Raw genomic sequence first — 2,590 nt, 5'->3', positions numbered from 1 at the left:
ATATATATATATATATATGATCACTCGTTTCATGATATATATATTTGTTGTTCTAGATTGGCACGGATATCCAAGATAACAAGTGCAGCTGGCTGGTGGTTCAAGCGCTCGCGCGTGCGTCGGACGCCCAACGCGCCACCCTCAAGGAGCACTACGGCAAGAACGACGCCAGCTCCATCCAACTGGTCAAGGACTTGTATGTGGCGCTCGACTTGGAGGGCGTGTACCGCGCGTACGAGAACGACAGCTACGACACGCTGTGCAAGCTCATTGGCGGCGTCACCAACATGCCCACGACCGTGTACCACATGCTCCTCAGCAAGATTTACAAGCGCACCATGTAAAGCATACTTACTACTCGAGAGAAATAGAACAAAGCGGCCAACGCTATCGATCCAAGATCTCAGTTGTGCAAGTTACAGTAGTGGAAAAGCAAACGTTCGAGAGGACACTGTACATTTTTCACCTTTTATGTGGTCCTTTGTTGCTCAGAAAATGAGACTCTCTTGTATTGGGCCAAACTGCTGGGCCAAACTATACTATTCGATGATTGGATGAAATTTCGCGATAACGGTAGTGCTCTTTGATTGGCTAGGACATTTGCCCAGTTGATTCGAAAGTATGGTGCATTTCATCTAAAGACTACAAAAAAATGCCTTGTCTTTCGAGAGCTATTCCAACTTTGTATTGATATATTTTAGGAAAATAAGCCGTAAGAACGATAGAACTGGACAAGGCCAACAGTAGTTGCGGTTCAAATTTTCGATTGGTGAAAAATTGATCGAGTAATAGAATTTACACCAACCAGCCTTTTTGTATGGAAATATATGCCGAAAAGGAGCATCAAGTATATCTTGGTCTTTGTATCCAGCACTTATCCGTATGAAGGTTTCCATTGTATCCGGATTATTCAGGACGTTTAACCTAATTACCAGTTAAACAAAACGTAACAAAAAATGATTTAACGTCAAAAATACGTTGGTTTAACTGAAAGACCGAGGCGTTTAAACTAAAACGTCTCCTCGTAATAGTATACGTAGCGAATCAAAAACCTCAATCGGCGGATTTTTAGCCAATGAGATGTGTGTTTGCAATACCCTCGTTTTTCGAAAATACCTTCCTTGTTCAATCAATATTGTTGGATTCATTCGGTCTCTTCTGTCTACCACTTGGACCGCAAGTCGTTGGTGAAGAGCGAGACGAGGTCGACCCATGCGTCGACGTGCGGGTGCTTCTTCAAGATGTCCTTGCCGACGACCTTGATGCGGTCGAACGCGGCCGTGTCGTCCTTGGAGGGCTTGGACCCGTTCAAAAAGTTGCCTTGATGGGCCTTCAATCGCGCTTCCAGCGCCTCCAGTGAAAAGTCGGCTGCCGTCGCTGCCGCCGCCACTTTCGCCACCTGTTCGTCCGGCTTCATGGCAGGGAACAGCAGCACTTCCTTGATGTTGAACTTGTTCGTCAAGAACATTGCAATGCGATCCACGCCGCAGCCCCAGCCGCCCGTGGGGGGGAGGCCGTACTCCATGGCTGTGCAAAACGCCTGGAAATAATATGAGACGTCAAACCATCACAACTTGCTGTACCTCGTCGTGGGGTTGCGCTTCGTCGTCGCCGTCGGCGGCCTGCTTGGCTTGTTCCGTGAAACGTTCGCGTTGCACCCTAGTATGACGTCGTTAACGCTTGTTTTGTTTGACGGGGCGCATCATTATTGAGCACATACACGGGGTTGTTAAGTTCCGTGTACGCGTTGCAAATTTCCGAGCCGGCGAAAAACATTTCAAAGCGTTCCGTCAACCCGGGCAACGACCGATGGTACTTGGCCAACGGCGACATTTCCGTCGGGTGGTCCATGATGAAGAACGGTTTGGTCCAATTCGCCTGCAATCATACAAAACTTAATCGAGGATGGGAGCCGCGGAATACAAAACAGATCTTATCGGCATCGTGGTCGCGGATTGAACCACGGAATACAAAACAGGTCTTATCGACAGATGTGTGTGTGTGTCTACATACCTTGTTGTCTTCAATGAAGTGGGCAACCAACTTGTCCAAGAGACGCGAGAGCGACCGCGGCGGCGCGCAGTCCAAGCCGTACTTTGTGACCAGGGTCTCGAGCACTTGGATGCATTTCTCCGGCTCGTCCATGGGCAGTTTCGTGTTGGTTTCCTTTTCGATTTCCGCCACCATCGAAATGCGCTTGTACGGCGGCGTAAAGTCGATTTCAATCGTTTCGTCGTCCTTGACAATTTGAATCGTGCTGCCGCCCGTGATTTCCGTCACCTAACACAGTAAATCTAAGTACCTTTCGTTACAGGGAACACCAATCCAGGTCAAACAAAATAGACCTTAATGTTCAACCAACACACTTTGAATCATATGCAGGTCCAGGGCCAGCAAGCATACCAGTCCGTGTCGCACGTATATACATATCCCCCCGTCAAACAAAACAGACGTTAACACATACACGTATCACCATCATTCGATCTATCTCGCATATATATATATATATATATGATATACGTCTCCGTTCTATAGGCACACGCATTATCGTCCCACATATCCATTCCACACTTGGATATCTTTAGACACC

The 2,590-nt window shown here is 47.5% G+C and overlaps 2 protein-coding genes across 3 annotated transcripts; one reads left to right on the top strand and one right to left on the bottom strand.

The window, feature by feature from the left end:
* Nucleotides 1–56: 56 nt before the first annotated feature.
* On the top strand, nucleotides 57–344 carry H257_19385 (hypothetical protein; the record flags this gene model as incomplete). The annotated part of the gene is made up of 1 exon (XM_009848531.1): nucleotides 57–344. A coding segment is annotated over one exon (288 nt), but the record flags the coding sequence as incomplete, so codon positions are not given.
* Nucleotides 345–1,103: 759 nt separating this feature from the next.
* H257_19384 lies at nucleotides 1,104–2,318 on the bottom strand. Of its 2 annotated transcripts, XM_009848529.1 has the most exons (4): nucleotides 2,014–2,318; nucleotides 1,721–1,878; nucleotides 1,584–1,659; nucleotides 1,104–1,540 (listed from the first exon to the last, which is right to left on the bottom strand). In XM_009848529.1, the coding sequence occupies exons 1-4, from the start codon at nucleotides 2,185–2,187 to the stop codon at nucleotides 1,163–1,165; spliced, it is 786 nt and encodes a 261-aa protein (XP_009846831.1). In that variant the 5' UTR covers nucleotides 2,188–2,318; the 3' UTR covers nucleotides 1,104–1,162. The 2 variants fall into 2 exon arrangements, with proteins under 2 accessions (XP_009846831.1, XP_009846832.1); XM_009848530.1 differs by having other exon boundaries at nucleotides 1,721–2,318.
* Between the last annotated feature and the right edge of the window lie 272 nt (nucleotides 2,319–2,590).

Source organism: Aphanomyces astaci (assembly GCF_000520075.1).
Source record: "Aphanomyces astaci strain APO3 unplaced genomic scaffold supercont1.541, whole genome shotgun sequence".
NCBI lineage: Eukaryota > Oomycota > Saprolegniomycetes > Saprolegniales > Verrucalvaceae > Aphanomyces > Aphanomyces astaci.
Note: the sequence above shows the minus strand (reverse complement) of the source record. Positions and strands in the feature narration are given on the sequence as shown.

Coding starts and splice junctions, on each gene's coding strand:
- H257_19384 (XM_009848529.1), bottom strand. CDS start 2,187: ATGGTGGCGGAAATCGAAAAGGAAACCAACACGAAACTGCCCATGGAC. Junction 1,660..1,720: donor ACGGAACTTAACAACCCCGT/GTATGTGCTCAA, acceptor ACGTCATACTAG/GGTGCAACGCGAACGTTTCA. Junction 1,541..1,583: donor AAGCGCAACCCCACGACGAG/GTACAGCAAGTT, acceptor TATTATTTCCAG/GCGTTTTGCACAGCCATGGA.